The sequence below is a fragment of the Nicotiana tabacum genome, chromosome 3 (genome assembly GCF_000715075.1).
Source record: "Nicotiana tabacum cultivar K326 chromosome 3, ASM71507v2, whole genome shotgun sequence".
Taxonomy (NCBI): domain Eukaryota; kingdom Viridiplantae; phylum Streptophyta; class Magnoliopsida; order Solanales; family Solanaceae; genus Nicotiana; species Nicotiana tabacum.
Window position 1 is genome coordinate 201775831 of NC_134082.1, and position 23586 is coordinate 201799416.

At 32.8% G+C, this 23586-nt stretch overlaps 2 protein-coding genes across 2 annotated transcripts; one reads left to right on the forward strand and one right to left on the reverse strand.

Moving 5' to 3' along the window:
- Positions 1–1459: 1459 nt before the first annotated feature.
- LOC107777338 (proline dehydrogenase 2, mitochondrial-like) lies at positions 1460–22522 on the forward strand (the record flags this gene model as incomplete). Its single annotated transcript, NM_001325235.1, is given in 6 exon segments — positions 1460–1486; positions 5705–5715; positions 19323–19928; positions 20922–21567; positions 21985–22225; positions 22313–22522. Coding segments are annotated over 4 exon segments (1482 nt in total). The 3' UTR covers positions 22353–22522.
- Positions 4341–6512, reverse strand: LOC107777339 (uncharacterized). Its single transcript, XM_016597337.2, has 2 exons — positions 6095–6512; positions 4341–5411 (listed from the first exon to the last, which is right to left on the reverse strand). The coding sequence occupies exons 1-2, from the start codon at positions 6412–6414 to the stop codon at positions 4535–4537; spliced, it is 1197 nt and encodes a 398-aa protein (XP_016452823.1). The 5' UTR covers positions 6415–6512; the 3' UTR covers positions 4341–4534.
- Positions 22523–23586: the final 1064 nt, after the last annotated feature.

The following is a 23586-nucleotide window of genomic DNA, read 5'->3' on the forward strand; positions in this document are numbered from 1 at the left end:
CAGATATATGCATAATCCAGGAAATGAGCATTGGCAAGTTGTGAAAGTGGATTCTACGGTATATTCATAATGTTGTAGATGTTGGGTTAGTTTTTGAGCAGGAAGGCAATCAATCTGTAGTTGGATATTGTGACTCAGATTTTGCGGGTGATCTGGACAAACGAAGATCAACTACTCGTTATGTGTTTACTTTTGCAAAGGCACCAGTTAGTTGGAAGTCTACTTTCCAGTTAACAGTTGCTTTGTCTACAACAGAGGCAGAGTACATGGCTATTACAGAGGATGTGAAGGAGGCAATTTGGCTTCAGGGGTTACTAAAGGAGCTTGGTATTGGACAAAAAAGTATCACAATTTTTTGTGATAGTCAAAGTGTTATTCAATTAGCGAAGAACCAAGTTTATCATGCCAGAACAAAACACATTGATGTTCGGTACCATTTCGTATGAGAAATCATAGAAGAAGGTGGAGTCACGGTGAAGAAAATTCATACTATGAAGAATCCTGCTGATATGCTGACAAAGGTGGTGACTGCGGTCAAGTTTCAACACTGTTTGGATTTGATCAACATTATTGACCACTGAAAATTGAAGATGTGAAATTTTGCCAAGGTGGAGATTTGTTGAAAATGTCAAAGTCCCACATCGGTGGGTGACATATTTGGTTGAAATTTTTCCCTATAAAAGGAGGCCTGATGTTTAGGATTTAAAACACACCTCTCATTTGCCTTCTTATCTTCTTAAGATATTTGTATCTTCTCTCTTTAGTATTATTCATTTGTAATTTTAGAGTGAAATAAAATATTGATGGTGTCCGAGGAAGTAGGCAAAATTGGCCGAACCTCGTAAATTTTGGTGTTTCTTTTATTGTTGTATTATTGTCTTATTTATTATTTAGTGGCTGCCATAATTTTTGGTATAGTAGTTATGACTCATTCACACTATATACATTTGGCTTTCGAAACAAGAATAAGTTGAAAAGTAGATTTTCTCTTCTCTTGACTCTCTTTTCATAATACCACCACACCTTTTCCATGTGCACCATAACACTTTTCTTATACTCACTACCATATTTTTTTTTATCTATAATACAAGGAAGAAACACCACAATTTATAAGTGTAGTATCTCTTCCTTGAAATAAATAATAAGATAGTGGAATAATAAAATAGTAAACATGGGTTACTGGTTATAAAATATAAGATTTAGTGGGTAATAAGTGGTAGATCATGACATTAGTGATTTCAAAAGTTACACCAAAATAATGATTATTTTCTTTTCAATTTATAACCACTATCTCATAAGAAATAATGTATTTTAATATTAAAATGCACTAACACGATAGATTAGTAATAACTTCCGCAGACCAATATTATATTTATGGGCTAAAAGAGAAGTGTTTGAGGCACCTAAAGTGATTTAATGGTCAAAAAAAGCGGCTGAAAACTATGATAAATCAGGGTTCACATTTAACAAGATACAAAAAATGTTAGATGATTCTTACTATTTGTCTAAATCTCGATGGGCAGAATTATTCCATACTTGTGACACTGCTGAAAAAATTGACGTCCATGTCTAACATTCATCCTCATCTGCAAGCAAGTTCTAATTTTGTATCTCCAGAAGGGCTTTATTGATTTCCCTAGATATGAAGCGTTACAGCAATCTAAATGCAAATTATCAGCCAAGTAAAGAAATGAAACAAAAAAAAAAAAAAAAGGAAAGAAGTGCTGCTAAAAGACTCAAAGAATGAGCTGGTATTAGCTATCAACATGAAATTGTCGATTACAAAACCATTTTGTTTGTCAAGGTCTAACCCATCGAGTAGAGAGATCGTATTAATTTTAACTTGGAATTATTGTTAGCAAACAAACATACTTCTCTCTTCCATTCTTTTGACTCCTACAAGAATATTTTCTGTCAGAAGTCATACTCTGTACAAATTGTTTACAAGCATAATTATAGCTGGCTAATTAATTTGAAAAGCACTTCTGAGTAACAATTAATGTTTGACCAAGCTGACAAAAAGTGCTTCTAAGTGTATTTTCTCAAAAAGTGTTTTTCAAAAAAGTTCTTCCAGGGAGAAACTATTTTTTTCTTTCAAAAGCTTGGCTAAATACTTAACTTTGAAAAAAAGGTACTTTTTAAAAAAATATATATTTTTGGCCTTGGAGAAGCTTGGCCTAAATAGATTACCATTCTTGTACAGAAAAATAATAGTCGCAACGTTCGAAAAAACATACATCATGAAAAAGTAATGTTGAGTGACACCATCATTCGCTTTGATTTGATTTGAGCAACTTTTCTGCAAATCAACACATTTGTATATGTTGGCTTTTTTCTTCACACTGATTATCATACAGATTCATCAGGTTTGCCACAATAATGGAGCAAATAGATGCTATTTTCAATCATTAGGAAATACTTCTATTCTAGTAATTCTGATTTATGCATTTTTTTTGGGTACACAGATAGTTAGAACTAGCTCAATCTTACAAAGGTCAAAGATAAACACAAAGGTAGCCATAGACAATATAGCCGCAGCAAAACTTGGTGTAGTTATGATTGTGGAATAGATTTCAAAACATCACCGAGGAAATTGATACGGCGATATGGAGGAGTGAAGAATGGTTCTAAATTATGCAAATTTTATGGCAACATGGTCAGATAGTTTTAACTTGTCATAAGCTGGAGCCTTATGTGAATATTCAACTCGTCCATACTATAATTTCCAGTTTACACATGTTAACAAGTCAATGACAAACACTACGTAAAATGCAGGGTAGAAAATTTTGGGGACAGAGGTTCTCTGTTTTATAATTGTCTCCCATGGTCTGTGTTAGCTATTCAAATCATTTTCAAACTGGCAGGGATAAATGATAAATAGCAATTTGTTGTCTTCATGCATCTTCTAAAACAGCTTTTGATCAAGCAAAAATGTGAGAAATTCTAAGTCCATAGACATTTCAATGCTAAACAACTCAAGGGCCTTTTGAAGAAAATAAAAAATCTAGTGAATAACAAACAACATTAACACAGAGACTCTGGCAGCGATTACATTTCACCAGTAGTTACTCGGGTTCTTCTCCTATTGTTAATTGAGTATTGGAATGAATTGAAAAGCCTCTTCGCTATTCAACACAACCCAGTTCCAATCCACGAACAGCACATTAAATTTAATTTTCATGTGAATCAGTTCACTTAAAACAGCCAATTAGGATTAGCATAGAAAACGACTTGGCACAAAACTCTTTAGCTATGAACTCTGGCATTCAGGGAGAACCTCCTCTGACATTTTATATGAAATGTTTTAACCTGATCCTCCGACCTACACCCCAGTCCACCCAGTGAAGAACAAAAACAAGCCTCCTTACCAGGGAAGAAAACTAAGGAAACGAGGCGAGAATGGGATAGCAGGTTTGAGGTAAATATCAATTGAAGTAAATTTGAACAGCCAAGCTTCAAATGTTTCATTTTGCATTCAAAGGAAGTTATGATTTCCGTCTAATTAAATTAGTGATTGAGTGGGTTACTTTCTATAAATAGTGTAATATCAGCCCTACTTCTTGTCCACGGCAAAAAGTTGAAACTCAAAAAATAGAACTCCACTAACAGGAGTGAAGTTTATGAGACTGAAAATAACCAACAGTTCCAACTTTATATATCAGGAATCCTGATTCAGGATCAACAGTTCCAATTTGAGAAAGAAGTTGACTCTAAGACACCTACATCTACAACTGTATATGTTAGCTCAGCGCTGCTACACATTTTCCTGGAGAACAGAAAAGGATAACAAGATCATGCTCGTCCAGCTTTTCGGTGAACAATAAAAGTTGGTAAGTCAAGAATACTTTTCCTTGTTGATTCTCAGCTATTAGACAACTAATTGGCGATGTTACTGTGAGCAGGAATCTATAGTATAAAGATCTCATAATATAAATCGCACCAGCAGAAAGTCAAGAATATAATTGTCAAAAACTGTTGTTCGATTTTCAAGAAGAAAAGACATTATCTATCTATCTATCTGTCAAATTTCATTAGTTTCAACCAAGTTGCCAGATTATCTGCTAGCTCGGTCTCCAGCTCATGATACAATTTCACTGTCCATGACCAACAAAACCTGATTTTTTAAAGATAATTTATTTTATATAGATTGTTACGCGTGCTTTAATATTGCATTTTCTTCACGTAATTACTAAGAGAAAAACTAAACTATACAACTATATCAGTGATAAGGTCATTGAGATTCCGAGTAGAATTCAGACCTGATCTTGACAACTACACTATCCATAGGGGGGAAAATTAACTGTTTAGAGCATATGTTTTTCTATGTACAAGTGACGACAGATGTAAAACAGTTATTGTGATGTACAGCAAAGGACGAATTATACGAAAAAGAGATATCCTGTATTCGTTATTCATCTTAAGCAGAGACAACAGTGAGAAGCGGAACACCAACAGAAGTCTACATATAGAAGTGGAATAAGCCAGCAATACATTAACATGTACATATTCAACATATTCTTATAGATGTATGTCTTCATTCCCACTGGCATACAATTTTCTGAGTATTCTTGAAATTGAAGTTGATTAACAAACTCCCACCCATTCTCCTAAACACAAAGCTCTCCACCAAAACATAACAACTAAACTTTGTCCAATACCCATTCTCACTTTCTATCTCTTCTACACCTTCCACTCTTACATCACTCTCTCCTCCATCAAACCATCCCCTTCTTTCTTGCATCCATCTCATTTTCTCTACAATAGCACAACTCAATCCTACTTTCTCCACTGTACATTTCTTTCTATATTCCTCTTTCACTCTATACCAAACAAAACCTCCACTTCCTTCTTCATCTTTCACAGCTTCTGTCCCACTGATTAAAGTTAACAACTTTCTCACACGTGCATCGACTTCCACGTGTGCTTTGTTTCGTCTTGTTTGATTCTCACAAGAAAATATTTGCTCCCACCAACACTTAAGAGTCACCTCATAGAACAAAGATTTATTCATCTGTTCTTTAGTTCTAATATTTCTCTCTTTTACTAGAACACATGGACAATACCATTTGCCAAGAATTACTGGAACTGAACGTTTGGAAGATGCTGGAATATTTAATTCAGGAGTATCAGAATCAGATGGTTGAGAGGATAATTGTAGGCCTTGAGCTTCTCTCAAATTGACTTTAAGTGACTGGACACTATTAACGTGCCACCCTTTTTTCCTGAGGAATTTTGGAGGAACTCCATCATAGGCTACAGATTTAGCATAGAAACCACCAAGATCGTATGGACAAATCTCAAATTGCTGATATGGGTCTTTGTGATTAAAAGGCCTTGGGTTTAGATCATTCATCGAATTGTCAAAACAACAACTATCCATATCTGCTTCTTTCCAAGATGTATAAGCCCGCCTGCATGAATTGATAGAAACGAACGATTAATAAACGAGGAATGATATAGATTGGAGTTTAAGCTTTATACACTAACATCAACCACGTCATGTATAAAAAAAAGTACTAGAAATTTTTTGAACATGAGTTTAAGTTCTATATAATGACGGTTATATAAAAAATATTTGCACGATCAGAGCACTATAAGATTAATTGGTAAGTTGATAAAAATAGTAGTAACTAAATAGTCATCACATGTTAAATTACACTGATAGTGACACGGTAGATGCATATAACTTGAATGGGTTTAACTTCCCTGAACCACGGTATATTATTCTCTTATACCATCAAGTTTAGGCACTACTAAGAAAACTGAATTAGTTATGAACTTCATCGCTGATCTGTTAGTTAATCGCTTGTAGCTAATTATTTTTTTTGCTAATCTGTCACTAATCCGTTGCTAAGTAAAATTAGCTACGAATTTTGTTTAGCTACAAAATTTGCCCGTCGTTAATTAATTCCTATTTTTATAAGCAGTGAGGCGGCCTACAACAACTTATGTAACTGTTGATAGTAATAATAGTGTAGTAACATAGAAAATCAAGTAAATAACCGACTATGACTAGTTTAAATGCATTGTAGAATAAAAATTATTTCCACTGTCAGTTTTTTCATGGGATATAAATAAATTTTAAGTGACATACCCTTTGTGTCTGCCTTTGGCTTTGATAACATAGTAGCGGTTAGATGCTAGAGGTTGATCAAGAACAGGCAAGAACCAGACTTTATGAACACTAGGCTCACCAAACTCTGGATTATGAACAACTTTCAAAACTCTGTCCTGAGGAAATGGGAGCTTGGTTATACTGCTGTGCTTGCATATTCCCCAGCAAAAAGTATCCATTTCTTCTGATTCTTCATCAGTAAGTACTAAATACCCTGTAATTGTTGGTGGATTTGCAGGCGGTTTTGAAAGTGCTTTCGAGAAGTTACGGTACAAAGAACGTGGTGTTGTGGCAAACATTCTGCTAAATTCTGTGCTAGTGTTTGATGTTTGCTGCCTTAGGTTTGGGAATTGGATGGGTTATTTATACCGTGATATTATTATGTTTTCTTATGAGGGAAGGAATATACAGAATTCTTATACTATCTTTTCTTAGTGACACTTACGAATTGATCAGATATAAAGTTCACTTATGATAATAATCTGTTAAAAAGGTTAGAAATATATTATAATACTATTACTAAAGATTCAGCCAAGAGGAATAACAAAGAACGACTATTTAGTTCAAAGTGCGAACGAAAAGACGAGCACTTATATATAAAGATTAAAAAATAAACGAAAGTAAGCACCAAAAAAAGAATACGAAAACAGAACAATGATTGGCGATACTCAACTCAATTATATTTCCACTTACTTTAGAGGATATTGTTATTTGCCGATGATACATAAAGATAGTGTTCAAATGGGCAGCTTGGTAGGGTGTGGGCAGTGGCCTTTTGTCAAATTTTTACGAACCATATATAAAAAATAAAATAAAAACTTGGTATCTTTTGTCTTTGTCCGGACAAATAAAGCAAATTACACTAGACCCGATGGAGTGGGGGGCCAATTTTAGCTCAAACTCAGTAATAATAGCCATCTTTATGCACCATGCAGGTGCCCACACAAAAGTTACAACGTAACATCAATAAGTGCCGAGGGCGCTAGAGTATTCCGAAAAGATTCGGCCAAATTTAGTAGCTTTGGTTTGAATTCTGTTTTTATCTTAAAAAATTATAAATATATATAAATTATTAATTTAAAAGCTAGTAGCTTAAAACGACTAGATTTCCGAATTCATAAATTTGAAATCCTGGCACCGCCTCCGGTAAGTACTCTAGAAAATTCTTCGCTCATATAAAACAGGCATGTGAGTTTTCGTATTCACATAGTATAGGTGTTAATTTTGCCCCACAACTCATAATTAAAGGAACTGATGTACGACATATATGACTTATACTCAGTTTAATTTCTCTTGTCACTATTCCTTAAGCCACGTGGCAATTTTGCTTACGGGTTGAGTATCTTTGGCTCCCATCCTGTATTTATGATAAAAATTTACTTAATTTGTATAAATTATTTGTGTGGATTCAGTAAGTAATGTTTTCTAAAATTTAGAATTCATAAACTCAAAATTCTAACTCTGTTCCATGATTACGCGTGTAATAATTTATTCTGGTATGTAATTCACGCTTGGAGGCTTGAGCATGGGAATATAGTTGTTAGTAGCTAGTTAGTCGATGGAACTAATTATTAGATGCGGAGCTCATTTTTCAACTCATTGAATTGGTTTCTACATTCGAAAAAAGAAAATATTAGTTTCTATATTAGTCTGAACCTTGACGAATTCAGTTTTGAAATGAAATTTTTATATTCTTATACCATATAGGAAACTATATTACCCTTAATATTTAAGGTTTGATATAATTACATTTAATATATCTAATTATCAATTTTATACCATAATGTATTTTAACGATACATTAATTGTACCGTATATTCCTCCAAATCCCCCCCTACGTTTCTCTCTCCCAAACCCTCACCTACGTATTACCAACACCCACGTTTCAAACCCATTCTTTTTTCTGCTAAAACCAGAGAAACATATGTAACCCCCACCATTAACGTCCAATTTCAAGTTTTTTCTTCTACAACCAGTCAAAATTGAAGTCAAATCTTTAAAGTTCATATACACATTTACCTTTAGCTTCAAATTTTATCAACGAAGAAGAACAAACCTTCAAAGCAAAGCCCTAAAAAAGCTAGAGAAGTTGATATACATTCTTTTGATTTGGGTGTATTATCACCACATTCACCTAAAAAGCAAGGGAAATCTGCACATGCAATTGTAGATATGAAGCATAGTTTTTCTCCGCGTCAAATCAAGACTGAAGCCAGAACTAAACAAAAACATGATTTCAATGTTGGAGAATCTTCGAAGCCAATCAAACAAGCGGAAAGGAAACGAAAAGAGATAGTGTTCGATGATAATTTTGTAGAAGATGTGTCTATCAGTAAACCTGGAAAGAAAGCGAAAGTGGCTCTCATTTCAAAAACTCCCAAAAAAGAAGAAAAATTTAAAAAAAAACCCTAGTGTTAAATCTCCTAAAAATGTTCGAAAACAGTCATTGGTGAAGATAAGAATTTAGTAATTTCTTTACTAGTTATTTCGTTTGTTTTAGTTGTTACAAATCTACATAATCTGTGTTGTTTCAGCTTTGTAGATTTTTTGTAGTAATTTTGTATATAAATTGCAAATGTATCTATATTTTTTAAGCACTGAATTAATGTGAGATTATTTGTCTTCATATTGTATATTAACTGTAGCTTTGCTGATCTGTTTAAAATTGTTGATGTTTTGTATATTTTTTGAAGTTATTTTGTAGATAGATTGCAAATGTATCTATATTTTTTAAGCTCTGTATTAATGCGAGATTATATTTATTGATTGTGCAGAATGAACATTTTTTTGCATCCCATAATGTTGATTATGGGGTGCTTAGATTCCAGACATTATGTGACCCTAGCATTCCTAGCCAAATTAAAGAGCTTTTGTCTCCAAATGGTTTGAAGCTATTCAAGAAGACATGATTTGATTATTTACTGTCATTTCCCAATTTATGCATGCAAAATCAAGCTATTCATCTTCTTATGAAGTATGAATTGAATTCATCCGATGCTTCCTATTTTTCAGCTGAGTTAAAAGGTAAGAGGTTAAATTTTCAATTGAGAGAGTTTGCATTAATAACTCGTCTTAGATGTCATACCGAGGTGACAGACTTTGGTTACACTCCGAATTATGTCAGTAAGATAATGAGCAGTTACTTTCCAAACAAGGTAAAAGTGGAGAAGACATACCTAAAACAAATTGTAACCAATAAAAGTTGGGTAAATGATAAGGATGCAGTAAAGTTATGTATTCTATATCTCATAGAATTCTTCATTTGTCCTTCAGAGAGAGACCATATTGGGTTGGTAGATCATTTTAGGTTTTATTTGGTGGAATCCGGTCAGTACGAGACATTTCCATAGGGTACTCAGTCTTACAGACAGTTGATTGAATCAGTTAGGCACAGGCTAAATCCTGTCGTTTATTCTTATCTCATTCGAGTATTCCCACTAGTCATGCAAGTATGGTTGTATGAGTGTTGCTCCTCCATCAACACTGATATAGGTACAAGGATTTCTAATTCAATCCCTCGCATACTTAACTGGTCAGCTAGTAAGGGTCAGATTTGGTTAGCTGCAATTGAAGACAGAATGATCAAGCCTGAATAGATGAAGGTAAATGGTTTTTATTTATGATTATACAATTTACTTACAAAATATCTACAATTTGTATACATATTCTGCCTTAATCAAGCTAATTTATTTTTTTTCCTCATTCAGTTCGCCAACATAAATGAATCACCTGAAGAGCTTTCAGTGATGTCTTTGCCTGATAAAGTTAAGTACATAACTGAAGAGGTTGAACATGTTTCTAAGGATCCCAAAGTTGATGCTCCTCTATTGGAACCCAAAGAATCAATTGGAAAAAAGGACAAGGAGTCTATTCTTCGTAAAATAAGAAAGATAAAAAGAGGTCTTGAGAAGGTAACATGTATTCCTAAACAACATTGTGATGTATACATAATAGTGCATCTGTTCTTTAATGTATGTTAAGACATATTCTGAAATAACTATGTATTTTTTTAATATGTAGGTCAATGAAAAGCTTGAAGATTTTAAGAAAGATGTCTTTGAAGAGCTAGGTAGCCTTCGAGTGCTAATAAATGAGTTTGTCAAGACTGTTTTGCAGGCAATAAACAGTCCAAATGATCAAGTTGATGCAAAGGTAATATTTGATTTTTATTCATATTAACAAAAATATTTATGTCACCTCTAAAATATATATCCTAACTAATATAAAACTTTCAGTTTGCGGGGAGTTCAACCAAAAATACTGATCAACCAAAAGACAAGAACAATCAGCAATTTCAGTTCACTAGTGGAGAACCAGTGCAGGGCAGCACCAGCAAAACAGGTATCTACAAAATAACTATTTATGTTATCCCTTTGTATTTGTCATGCACCGACTTTTATGGGAAGCGTAAAGGCATCAACTTCAAGAATACAACGGCATACATTGAGAAAGCTGCTCTTAACATTCAGTGGATCGTCGGAGAGATACCACAGCAAAAAGAAGGATCACTGTAACAAAAATCTTCTTTCTTTCTATACATTTAACCTTTTTTCTAATGGTTTGATAAATATTGATATTTTTTTAATCTTTGCAGCAATTGTGGTGTATTTGTTGTTGTCTTTGCAGAGTATGTTAGTCTTTGAGAGTTATCAATTCCGGCAGAAGACTTTTCTGATATTGACCAATACTGTAGACACTATGGAGCGCTACTTTGGGACTATGCTAGAAAGAAGCAGGAGCATGGGGCAATTAGTGAAAGTGAGGTGACAGGCAAATTGGCAAGGAGAAAAGGTGCACCAGCTTTGAATGAGAAAACACGAGTGCAGAAGAAAAAGAAGTAGTTGTAATGTTTTGTATGGAACATGTAGTACAATTATTTAGTTGATGCTAGTTTAGAAGAAAGATGGTAGACAAGTTTCTGAATAATATTGTTGTGTTTTAATTGTAGCAGACTTGCGCTACAATTATAGTAGTCTTTATTTTTTTTTTCTTATCCAGTATAGTAGTTCAAATGAAAATATTCTGTTGGTTTTATATTCACTTGTTGAATATTTACAGTACTTGATCTTCATTATTTTAGCATATAAATCCTTTCCAACTGAATTTTTATATAGTTATTCTGTCAATGCAAAAATATGTAGTTATTTTGTTGTTTTTCAATAGATAAAGTGTAAAAAACAGTAAATAAACATTTTGTTGCTTTTACTTTCAATTTGTTGAATGTAAACAGTACCTGATCTACATTATTTTTAGTATATAACTTCTCTCTAGGTGAGTTATAATCTAGCTATTATGTCAGCTCCATCTATTGTAGTTTTTTTGTAGTTGAATTTGTAGAAAAAATTTAACAATGTATTTTGTTGCTTTTATATTAATTTGTTGAATGTATACAGTACTTGATCTACAATATTTTAGTATATAACTCCTTTCCTACTGATTTATAATGTAGTTATTCTTTCAATTCCAGTTAATGTAATTTTTTTTGTAGTTGTATTGTAGATAAATTGCAAAAACACATTAACAACTATGTAAATGATGCTAGAGATAGTAAAAAAGTGGTAGATTATATATATAGAAACCATTCATAAACAAATCACTCTATGAAAGTATTATCTCAATACAGAAAAATCCTAACTAACTACATTATGATCTTAAAAAACCTCAACAATTACACATCAAAATCTGTTATCCAGAACTCACCAACAATTTTTATAAAATATTCTGTTAACTACATAAAATTTTATTTCTTTTTTGGTGCATTCTTACAAGATCTTTTGTTATGCCCTTCTCCTCCACAGTTGCCATATGAAACCTTGTACTTCTTTGAATTTATTTCATCATATGTTTTGTATCTTTCTTTTTGAGGTCTTCCTGGCTGCCTTTTCCCTCCTGTAGGTGGATTTACTACTTCTTCAGATATATATTGTGACACATTCCATTTGCTTTCATCAGGCAGGGGATTTACTGGTATTTCATAAGTACGCAAGAGGTTCTCCCTTGTGTAATAAGGAGAACAATATTGTTCAAAATACTCATCCTTGTATCATAAAGCAGCCAAAGCATATGGACAAGGAAATTCATCAAGCTGGAATTGCCCACAACTACATCTCTTATTTTCAAGACAAACAATATAACGCCTCATACCATCCAGTACTGTATGGATGTAGCCTATTGAAGCCCTCACCTACGATTATATTACAAACCAAAAAATAATTCATATACGGTTAAACTCAAAATATCTACAAATTATCCTGTATAAATTAATTTGTTGCAATAAATGATAAGATCTTACTCTAAGCTTGTGCGACAATGTTCTGTTGTGATCCAACTCTTTGTTGAATTTAAACCCAAGGTATGTGAATGTACCCTTTGCTTTCAATAACTTTTCCTTCGTCCAATGTTCAAGAAGGGTCCTCATATACTCTAATAGTTCTGCTATCGGCAGCTCTCTTGCATATTTTGTTACAGCATTCAACGACTCTATAACGTTTGATGTCATTGTCCAAGTTCTGTTCACCGTAGCATGTACACGAGACCATCTATGATAGTCAATATCATATAAGTATGCTTTAACATGGGGGGTTAATCTCTTCAATCTTTGACATCCTTTCATTAAATTCATCAAGCGTGTATGACCGTGCCGCGGCAAAGTACAATTCGTTTAATTTTAGATGTCCTTTCTTGAACTTTGCCTGTATATTTGTCCAAATATGCCACATGCAAGAATAATATGGCATGTCGAGATAAACAATAGATGTTGTCTTCAAGATACTCTCATTCCAATCCGAAACAACACACATATTTGGTCTTTCACCATATGCATGCTTGAATTGCTCAAAAAACCACTTCCATGATGCATCATTTTCTGAATCAACAACAGAATATGCAAATGGTAATATGGTACCTACATTATGTGGCAAAAAGCAATTAATTGGCTGCAATAAAAATGCAGAAAAAGTCATATACATACAAACTACAACTTTTCTACAATATATCTACAATAAATCTGCAAGTACTACAAAAAACATACAAGCTACAATATTTCTACAATAAAACTTCAATGCATGTTGCATCCATTGTACTACCTGTTAGCATTATTCCCATGTATGCTGAACTTTAAGAAGGTTCCATCAACTACTACAACTGGCCTACAATATTCCCAACCACTGATTGATGTACACATCGCAACAAATACATACAAAAAGCAGTTATCGTCCGTCTTCTTCAATTTAACTACAGACCCCGGATAACTCTTCTCCAAAATATACAAATAACTAGGCAATTTGCTGTAAGAGTCAGTAGGATGACCTCTCAAAAACTGTAAAGCCTTTTCCTTTGCTCTCCAAGCTTGCATGTAGGTTAGATTCACGCCGTGTTCAGACAACATGTCAAATTGTATGTCTTTTGGTGTGTAAATTGTCTTAGGATCAAAATATTTTGGAATAACCATGCTACCAACTACCATGGCAGTAGGTTTGCGTTATATGAATGTATTGTCCATTAAAGAGCATGTGTGCTGGCTGTTGAAGTTTCTGACCTTGAACATTGCAGAATCATTTATGCTAGTTGCCTTGAAGTGCCATGTACAGTTTTCACCAACACATATCAGCCCGTATCTACAAAATAAATACAATTTAAACACTGATTTAAAATGTAGATTTAAAAAGAAAAAAGACTGTTTTAGCTTAAACGATCACATTATACAATTTATATACAACATAACTACAATTCATCTGGGATACTGATAAACATTATCACAAGAAAAAACTGAAGAAGTAAAAAATTACAAATAAACTACTCCCTCCGTTCCAATTTATGTGAACCCGTTTGATTGGGCACGGAGTTTAAGAAAAAAATGAAGACTTTTGGAATTTGTGGTCCTAAACAAGTCCAAATGGGGCCCAGAGTATTTGTGTGGTTATAAAAGCTTCTCATTAAGGGTAGAGTTGTCACTTTAAGCTAAATTGTTACCAAATTTAGAAAGGGTTCATTCTTTTTGGAACGGACCAAAAAGGAAATAGGTTCACATAAACTGGAACAAAGGGAGTACAAAATTAAAAAAAATAATGATCTTCGACCATTCATATGTTCATACCTTCTAGCACTAGATCTTTTAACACTGAATTGGAACTTGTGCATGACAGAATAATGCTTCATTGCAGTTGCAATTGTTTGCTTGTCTTGGTATACTTGTCCTACTTTAATAAAACTTGATGTACTATCTGTTATTATTATACTTTCATATTCCTCTATAGCGGGAGATGTTGACATATCAAATAACTTTAATGTTCCAGACGAACCGACACGAAAATAAAGATAAATACTATTATGAACAGTTTGTAGAAATTTTATAGATAATTTGTAGAAAAATTGTAAATCTGTATTTCATATTAATTTTTCAAATGATATGTAGTTTTATTGTAGAATAAATGTAGAAGTAGATATTATGAAAATCCATACTGATATATATATTTACTCAAACATGTAGTTTATTTGTAGTTAAAATGTAGATAAAGTGTAGGATATTGACATACAACCAAAATTTGATAGAAAAATTAACAGCATAAACCTGCAGCTGTGTTCTCATTGGTGATACTCAATTTCATATTGAAATCGCGAACAATTATACATAGCGGATATGATCCTAAATTTTTGTTTTCCTTTTTCGTCTCCATGTATACATGAACACCCATATCGTTCTTAATTTTCATTGGAGACAATGCTCGTTGACAATGTATTTGATTTTTATAATTTTTTCCGGATGTATCGATCATTAATTGATGTGCTATTGTAGAAATCAATAGACTATAACTCGCATCCTCATCGACTACAATGCCATCGACCTGAAATTTTTTAAATCTCCCATAGCTATCCCAATTCCCATTCAGTTGTAGCATACTTGAGATTTTGGACATAATTGCGTTTGTTGCAGAAGAATTGTAGAAGATTTAGTCATTTTTGATTTGTGAAATCAGAAAAAAGGTTGAAACAGAGTGCATCGCAAAAATAGAGTAGCTCAATTTGAAACGAAACCGACGATAATTATTAATGTGCGTGATTTGCGTTGTAGAAGATCTGGAAGAATATTTAATTCCCCAATTTTAGCGCGCTTAAATAAGGAAGCCTACAGCTACAATGATTCCTTATTTAATGAATTATCTATATTTGTAGAAATACTATTAACATGGTGGATAATATGTAAACTATGAACATATTTGGTAATATAGTTTCATATATGGTATAAGAACGAAAATTTCCCTTTTGAAATTTACCTCACAGCTATACATATCATGTGTATCAGGCTGGGCCCAACCTAGCCCATTAAGCTATGGGCGCGTAGGATGCTGGTCAGGGCCAATTCGAGCCCAATTAAATGAACCGGGTTCATTACAAAACAGAAGTGTCCGTCACAGCCCATGACCCATTAAGTAAGTTAGATGAGCCAGGCCGGGTTTATAAAGGCCAGGGCTATTTTTTACTTTTTGCTTAATTACTAATTACCATAAAGTTCAAGTTCAAATTTTAATATAAAACTTAAAATGTAGGACGAGGATATAAATTTGAAATAAATAAAAACTCAAGTTCGCAAAATTTGTTACAAATATAAATGAATTAATGTATAAGCAAAATTAAGTTGATGAGAGGTTGGGACATGAGGCTCTGAAGTTAAGGAAAGATGATTATGAAAGATAAAGATTAAAAAGATTTCTCAAACATAAGAAATTGAAGGAGGTGATCTATGACGCCACTTGCTTTAGTCGGTTAATGGTGACGTGATTAAGATATGTATTGCCACTTCTTGCTAGTTGCTAATAATTAATTTTGCTCCTCTTGCTACTTGCTAATTAATTATTTTCTTCTTGCAAGTTGTTAATTAATTATGTTATTCTTGCGATAATATATCTGTTTTGGTGGATATAAAAACAGATTTCCATTGTTTTATTTCCTTTCCTTTTCCTTTGGCGGGGTAGGGGGGATTATTCTGGCGATTTAAGTGCACTAATTAGTTAGTTAGAAAGCCAAACTACTACTAATATTTTTATATTTCCACGTTTTAAACACCATACAACTGAACGTTTTAATTAAAAGTATTTCTTTTAAAGATTATGCCCAAGGTATTTTCCTATAGGTTACATGCACTATCTGAGGAAAATGTAATACTAAAGAAGTTTCCAAGAAAAATCTCTTGCAAAGGTTATTACTTAGAAGAGTGGGCAATTATTTGACTAATCAACAGAATTTAAGTACGACTCAACATTTCATTTGCTCCTAATTTTGTCATACACTTAACTGAAAAAAGAATTTAAGACCATTCTTGGCCCTTAGCCTCGCCAACACGGTATCTTGCTTATTGAGATAAGTCTTCACAGAGTATACAAGCTTTTTCTCACCGTCTTTTCAAACCAAAAAAACAAATTAAGTTGATTTTTTCCTCCATATTTTTCAACGTAATGCGATTGGATGAAATTCATATGAAGAATATATTTATTAGAATTCAACATTCGAAAGTTCCAGAGTGCCTGACCATGTTGTATTGAATAGAAAAATACCTAAACTTTGGATAATTGAACGAAGACAACTTGAGAAAAGTTGGAATATACCTTCTCGTCATGAAATATGACTATTACGTTTATCATCTCCATATGTATACCAACATTACTTATCATCATATGTTCTTTTCTTTGTGGTAATTACTGACGTTTTCAGCATTTTCTAAATGTAAGAATATGCAAGTTGTTGTATTATTAATTAGGGCAATATCTTATCTTTTGACAATTGAACGCATACAACTTTTAAGAAAGTCGGTGTATACCTTCTCCTCTAATATGTTATATTAAATGCATCTTTTTGCCGACATCATTAATTCATAATAGTCATGTGTATTGTTAGCTAGGATTGAAGTTACGGGATTAGCGTGTAACATAAATAAAGAGAAGACGTTGGATGACATTAACTAACATATTAAGGAAACAGAATATTCCGTGTTCCACTCCAATATACTCTCTCCTTTCTTAATAAGTGATTTTTTTACTTTTGACACCTCTCTTAAGAAAATACTAACTTCTAATAAAAAAAATTGTATTTATTAAATAACCCTTAAATAAATATTTGCATATTTTTCACTTGACACATTGAGATATGTAAGTAAGGGTAAATTTTAGAAAAATAAAATTAATTCCTTTTTGATTATGTAAAAGAACACTTAGTTTGAACCAAATAAAAAGGCCAAAATATCACTTATTATAAACCGGAGGGAGTAGCTATTATTAAGTACTGCGTAACAATCATATTATCACACTATTTAAAGAAAGAATCAATTCTTTGATATGTGATGATTATATGGCTATTTTTTGCAATTGATGAGCGGTTCAAAAGTTGCCCCTATACAAGTTAGAGGGATTCACATCTCTGCGAACCCAATATATTGTTGTGTCCACAAAAGGAAAAAAGAGGAAAATGTGATTATGTACTATGTAATCCTCAGCAATTTTTGTTTTAAAATGCTAAATGAGCTGTACAATATGTAAAACTCTTGATCAAACATCACCATGTTCATCTTTTACGGCTTAGACCAGATAAGGAAAATTACCAAACCTATAAGGCAATCATTTGAAGCTATCATTTGGTCCAATGTATGTAGTAGATTTACTTGGTTTTAATTAATCTCTAAGAATTGATCAAAAAATAATTAAGAGAATTTATTTTAAAATTCTAACTCTAAGAAGTGCCAATAGCATACGACTTAAGGTGTGTTTGGTATGAAGGAAAATATTTTTCTAGAAAATGTTTATCACTTATTTTCTTGTTTGGTTGGTGAGTGAAAACTTTTCTCGAAAAATATTTTTTAGTGTTTTGGTTAGAGAGTATAATTTTTTTTTGATGCTACTCTTCTATATCATGAAAAGAAAGTACTTATTTTGTTGAAATAAAAGAAATTACGTTTTCAACATCATGAAAAGAAAGTACTCATTTTTAAAAAAAAATACTTTTTCTATTCTAGAAAAAGAAAATACTTAGTTTGTTGAAATGAAAGAAAATGCTTTATCTACATCATAAAAAGAAAGTAGTACACATTTTGTTGAAATGAAAGAAAATATTTTTTCTACATCATGAAAAAGAAAGTATTCATTTTTTGAAAATCATGTAAAAAGTACTCTTTTGTTGAAATGAAAGAAAATATTTTTACTACATCATGAAAAGAATATACTCATTTTGTTGAAATAAAAAAATTACTCTATCTACATGAAAAAAAATATTCTTAATAATATATAGTTCTATTTAGGGTGAGTGGTGGGCGAGGTTGGGGTGGGTGGGGTACGGTCGGGGGGAGTGGAGGTTGGGGTGGTTTGGGGATGGGGTGGTGGGGGTTGGTGGACATAGAGAATAGAGTAGAGAAGGTTGATCAAAAAGAGCTTGGAAAATATTTCCCCCCTTTTTTATACACTCCTTCTCATGATTATGATTTTTTACTTAATTTATAAATTTATTTACACTCTTTAGTTTAACCCTTATAAAGATGTGCTGATTGATTTATAAAGATTCCGAATCTCCGTCACATCAGTAGGATTTGCTAAAAGAAGAATATGAACGCAAGAAATTGTCCTAATCTAAATCTAAATACTGAAAAATAAGAAAGGAAAATAAGCTAATACTAATCCAAATACCGAAAAATACGAACGGAAAATAAGCAAAAAAGGGGAATTGAATGCTTCCATATTAGGTGGCAGTGGTACCTAGTCTGACACACTGCTGACACAGCAAATTTTATCCTTTTCCGTAATACACTAATTTAGATGCTAATGTCACGCCTAAGAAAACACCAACCAATCAAAGCTGTCCCACAAACATAGTAACGGCTGTAACGCACCATTTTTCTCGTAAAATAAATTCCACTTTCACAACCAGCACGTAACACACACGTCGGCCGATTATAATGCTTATTCGCGAGTGGTCTCCCAACAATCCCTATTTTGGAAACCCAATTGCTATAGAATCTGAATCACGTGTCTGACGGTCTAATATAGAATTTTGATCCGTCAAATTAGAAAATTCATTAAACCTTGAAGTAAAAAGTGAAGAAAATTCATTACGCTTTTTAAGGAATAGTATTATCTCTAAAAAATTTAAGCTTTGACTTTGACTAAGAAATGATCCTCGTCTATATATAGCATGCAACTTTTGAAACGTTGCACATCCATTAGACACACAAATATTTTCAGACGACAAATACACATTACACCACCGAGGTTTTAGTTTCATGGCAAACAAAGTTGTATGTCCAAAGGCTTTCCGTGACCTCCGATCATTTGTCCGATGTCTAAACACGGCCCCAACTGTCCCGCCGATGAACTTCACCGGCGCCTATGATGCTACGACTGTCACAACACCGGCCTTAATACCAACGGACCAAGTAATCACTGCCGACAAAAAAGTGATTAATTTTGAGGATGTTAAGGAGCTGTTTACGGGTGTGTCAACCTTAAAGTTGATAAGATCAACGTTGACACTTCAAATGGCAGCGACTGAGCCTATGGTTGACGTAGGTATATGGGTAATGAATTCAAAGCTCATGCATATGCCAATAGTCAAGGAGGTAATTCTGGGGTTTGTAAAAGGTACATTTTATGAACATTTTTGTGCTGGAAAAGACTTAATTGAAGTACGCAGAACTGTTACTAAGCTGTCGGATGTCGGGTTAAAAGGAATGCTTGATTATGGGGTGGAACATGCAACTGAAAATGAGTCTTGTGATCAGAGTATGAAGGTTTTTCTTCAGACTGCTGAATCAACCAAGTCACTTCCATCCTCTTCGGTATGATCGAACTCATGAATTAAAGATCTTTTAGGATTTATTTCTTGTTTAGATCGAGCTAATACTTCTCATAAATCCAAAAGTAGAGTAGGTGAAAAATGAAAATATATAGTTGGAGAGAATAATCCATAGATAACAGGAGCCAAAGTCAAAACTTTAGCAATATTTCTCGCCGTTAATTATTAAGAGCCCGTTTGGGCACGAACATTTTTTTTCACTTTTTTTTTTAAAAATTTTACACTTTTTTTTTGAAATTATTGTTTGCTCATAAAATTTTCAATTTTCACTTGAATATGAATTTTGGAATTTTGCGAAATTTGAAAAAACTCCAAAAAGTCGTTTTTCAAAATTTGCACTCAGATCACTCACAAAAATTCAAAAACAACCCAAATTATATTCATGTCCAAATACAACTCTAATTTTCAAATATCATTTTCACTTTGAAATATTTTTTAAATTTTTTCGGAATATTACAATTCTTATGTCCAACCACCCATATGATAATGAATTTTAACGTGTCTATTGCGTAGAATATAAGTAGCACCCCTTAACACAATTTAATTGTATTTCAACGTCTTATTAACAAAAGACATGATCATACTTTTTTCCTTTTTTTCTCCTTGATGTACCACATGATCATACTTACCCTTATGGAGTACTAGAAAACGGTTTAAGTTTTACTACTTTATTATTGGATCAAACTTTCATTTAACCTCTTCTAACAATTAACCGGCAATTAATCTTTTGACTTTGAGTATATATCGGTTACTCTTATTGGGTCAAATAAAAAAGATTTACTTGTATACACTGAAAATATAATTTTTTTAATGATATTTTAACATGTAGCAATGATCTGCTTTTTTTTCTTCATAATATTATACAATTTTTTTTGTTTTAGTTTTGTGTTAGTTACTTCTAATTATCATTTAGGATACTGATATAGAAGTTAATCTCAATTAGATAGACTTTAAAAGGTGTATTGTGATGAAACAGGTCAGCTTTGTGGTAGTGAAGATAACAGCAATTTGTACACCTAAGCTTCTCAAAAGAATGAGCGATTTGCTGAGATGGGAACACAAGAATCCATCATTCAATCTCCCATGGAAGCAAAAGTCCCTTCCACTTTTCTCTGATTCCAGCCCTTTTTATCACACTCCACAAAAGCCAGAGCCTCTAACGGTCGAAGAAGAACATGATCTACAATTAGCTCATGAAAGACTCATGACTATTTGCAAGAAATGCTTAGAACTTGATGTTGATTTACTTATTGATGCTGAAGATACAGCTATTCAACCTGCAATTGATTATTTTGCATATTCTGCAGCAATTAAGTATCACAAAGATGATGACCCTATGATTTTTGGAACAATTCAAGCTTACTTAAAAGATTCTAAAGAAAGAATGGTGATAGCTAAAAAGGCTGCAGAGAAAATGGGAGTTCCAATGGGTTTTAAGCTTGTGAGAGGTGCTTATATGTCAAGTGAAAGAGAATTGGCTTCTCGTTTAGGTGTTCAGTCTCCAATTCATGATAGCATTGAGCAAACACATGACTGCTTTAATTCTTGTGCTGAGTTTATGCTTGACGAGATTTCTAATGGCTCTGGAGCAGTTGTTCTTGCAACTCATAATATTGACTCAGGTAAATTTGGAGAAGATACAATTTTATTTACGTACACATATCATTAACAAGTAAAGTTGCTGACACGTGAGCAGGAGGTCACGAGTTCATGTGAACCGTGGAAACAGCCCCTTGCAAAAAATGTAGGATAAGACTGCGTACAATAGACCCTTATGGTCCGGTCCTTCCCTGGACCCCATGCATAGCGGGAGTTTAGTGCACCGAACTGCCTTTTTTTAGACATATCTTTAACCCATCCTCTTACGTGACCGACCTGATTCTTTTTTATGACCAAGTGGGTGAAAATTCTTTTTAATATTGTTCCTGCTGAAAATTTATCATGCTTTGATATCATGTTGAATTATATATTTTATTTATATAATTATTTCACGTAAAAACAATTGTTTAACCAATATTATTTTTTTTTTTGGTAAATAGGAAAACTTGCTGCATCGAAGGCTATAGATCTAGGAATCAGAAAGGATAGTCAAAAACTCCAATTTGCTCAGCTATATGGTATGGCAGAAGGTCTTTCATTTGGCCTGAGAAATGCAGGATTTCAGGTAAGCAAGTATTTACCGTTCGGACCAGTAGAGCAAGTGATGCCATACCTTATACGGAGAGCTGAAGAAAACAGAGGTCTCTTGTCTACATCTGCCTTCGACAGGCAACTAATGAGGTAAGCATTAGTAAAATTTCAAAAAAGGACAAATATTAGTACTCAAATTTCATTAATTTTACTGATTATGTATATGGTTGTTTGCAGGAAGGAGTTAACCAGGAGATTTAAAGTGGCAACTTCATGAATCCATGAGTTATAGTCTTGAGAATTAATGGAAGTGTATATATATTGTAGTAACAATAAACTGAGGAGCCATACACAAGCTTGTGATCAAGCAATTGACGCTCCAAAAATTCATGAATCCTTAATTGTTGTTATTGGCTATTATAATTATAATACAAATCAAAGTTGCCGTAATGATGTAAAGCATAAACCTTTATTTATTGAATTATTGTTATTTTCTCCCATGTGATAATATGGCATATTAAATCAAAATTACTTGGATTGTGATTTAAAGAACCTCAACAGAAGTAACTCCAATAATTAGTTCCTCTCTGCACCAGAATAAGTCCACTTCTAGTATCTTTTTACGCATTAGCAACGCAATTTTTCTGCAATGGTTTATTTTAACAGAATTTCACTCTTATATTCCTTCTACATAGCTTAAAAAAATGTTAAATTAATTGTTGAACTTTAACTAAAAGATGAGCTTGCGACATTCCATGAGTATTATTTCGTAGTATATATAATAGGTACACAAAGAGTATACTGTTATCTCATTTTTATAAGAGAATACTATATAATCAGGAGCTTTTTTTAAAATGAAAAGGTAAAGTATTAACAACTCATATATATATTCATTCTAATTTATGAAAATAATGATGACTCTCATATTCAGATATATGCAGAGTAAAAAGTGTGTTCCAAGATAAATGTTTTGAGTGAAAGGAAGAACAATACCTACTAACAGTTTTTATATTAATTTAAATATGAAAATAAATGTATTTGACAACTAAAAAATGAATTAAACTTTTCCACTATAAATAGATACTTTCTTTATTATTATATTTATAAAAATATGACTCTATTTTTTAATTATAGAATTTTGAGATCGAAAGGGTGGAGGGGTGGGTGATTGAGCTTGGACTTGGTATATATCAAAATAATCTATATTTTCATGATTGGATAAAATAGATAAATTTGTCTTTCAGTATTAAAATGAACTTTTTCAATAGTTCTTATACTCTTTATCAATGTATAGGAACAAACAAACAAATTGTAACTTTGGTTGGACATACATCTGATGTTCTAAACTTCAATACCACACGAGGGGTGATTTGTGTGGTGCCCAAGTTTTCGTTTAATTTGATTATAAAAAGATCTGGTTCCTCTATGTGTTCCAACTACTACAGTTGCGAAATTACAAAAACATAAATTAAAGAACACAAAGATTTTACGTGGAAAACACCTGGCTCAAA

Excerpts from the sequence above, each read along its gene's own strand:
- LOC107777339 (XM_016597337.2), bottom strand. The coding sequence starts at position 6,414 with ATGTTTGCCACAACACCACGTTCTTTGTACCGTAACTTCTCGAAAGCA. Across the intron at positions 5,412-6,094 it reads GCCAAAGGCAGACACAAAGG|GCGGGCTTATACATCTTGGA; the intron begins GTATGTCACTTA and ends CAATTCATGCAG.